At 60.8% G+C, this 505-nt stretch overlaps 1 protein-coding gene across 1 annotated transcript in view; it reads left to right on the top strand.

Annotated features, from left to right (window-relative positions):
- Nucleotides 1–280: 280 nt before the first annotated feature.
- H696_02370 (hypothetical protein) overlaps nt 281–505 on the top strand; it is a gene marked incomplete at both ends in the record, with an annotated part of 2,203 nt that continues 1,978 nt past the window's right edge. Inside the window, one exon of the mRNA XM_009496271.1 lies at nt 281–493. Within this exon, the coding sequence (XP_009494546.1) occupies nt 281–493 (213 nt within the window). The remainder of the gene's footprint in view (nt 494–505) is intronic.

The following is a 505-nucleotide window of genomic DNA, read 5'->3' as shown; positions in this document are numbered from 1 at the left end:
CCCCCCCCCTTTCCCTCCGTCTCTAACATCCCCACTGCCCATTCATCCAGGACGATAGCTACGATATTGTTGTGATTGGCACCGGCCTCACTGAGTGCATTCTCAGTGGTATCCTCTCCACCCAGGGGAAGAAGGTGCGCCCGCCCCCTCCCTGGACGTTCCCCCCTCTGCGGCACCTTCCCCACTTTGCTCACCTTCCACGGTCCCCCTCTTCCTCTCCGTGCGCGCGCAGGTCCTGCACCTGGACAGCAACAACTACTATGGTGGCGAGTCCGCCTCGATGACCCTTTCCCAGCTGTACACCACCTTCGACAAGGGCACTCCCCCCTCCTCCCTCGGTACCGACCGCGACTACAACATCGACCTCATCCCGAAGCTGATGCTTGCCTCGGAGGAGCTCGTCGACATCCTCATTTTCACCGATGTCGTCCGCTACCTGGAGTTCAAGCAGATCGCCGGCAGCTACGTCTACCGCAAGGGCAAGATTGACAAGGTGCCTTCCCCC

The sequence above is a fragment of the Fonticula alba genome, assembly GCF_000388065.1.
Source record: "Fonticula alba strain ATCC 38817 unplaced genomic scaffold supercont2.3, whole genome shotgun sequence".
In the NCBI taxonomy this organism is placed as follows: domain Eukaryota; order Rotosphaerida; family Fonticulaceae; genus Fonticula; species Fonticula alba.
Note: the sequence above shows the minus strand (reverse complement) of the source record. Positions and strands in the feature narration are given on the sequence as shown.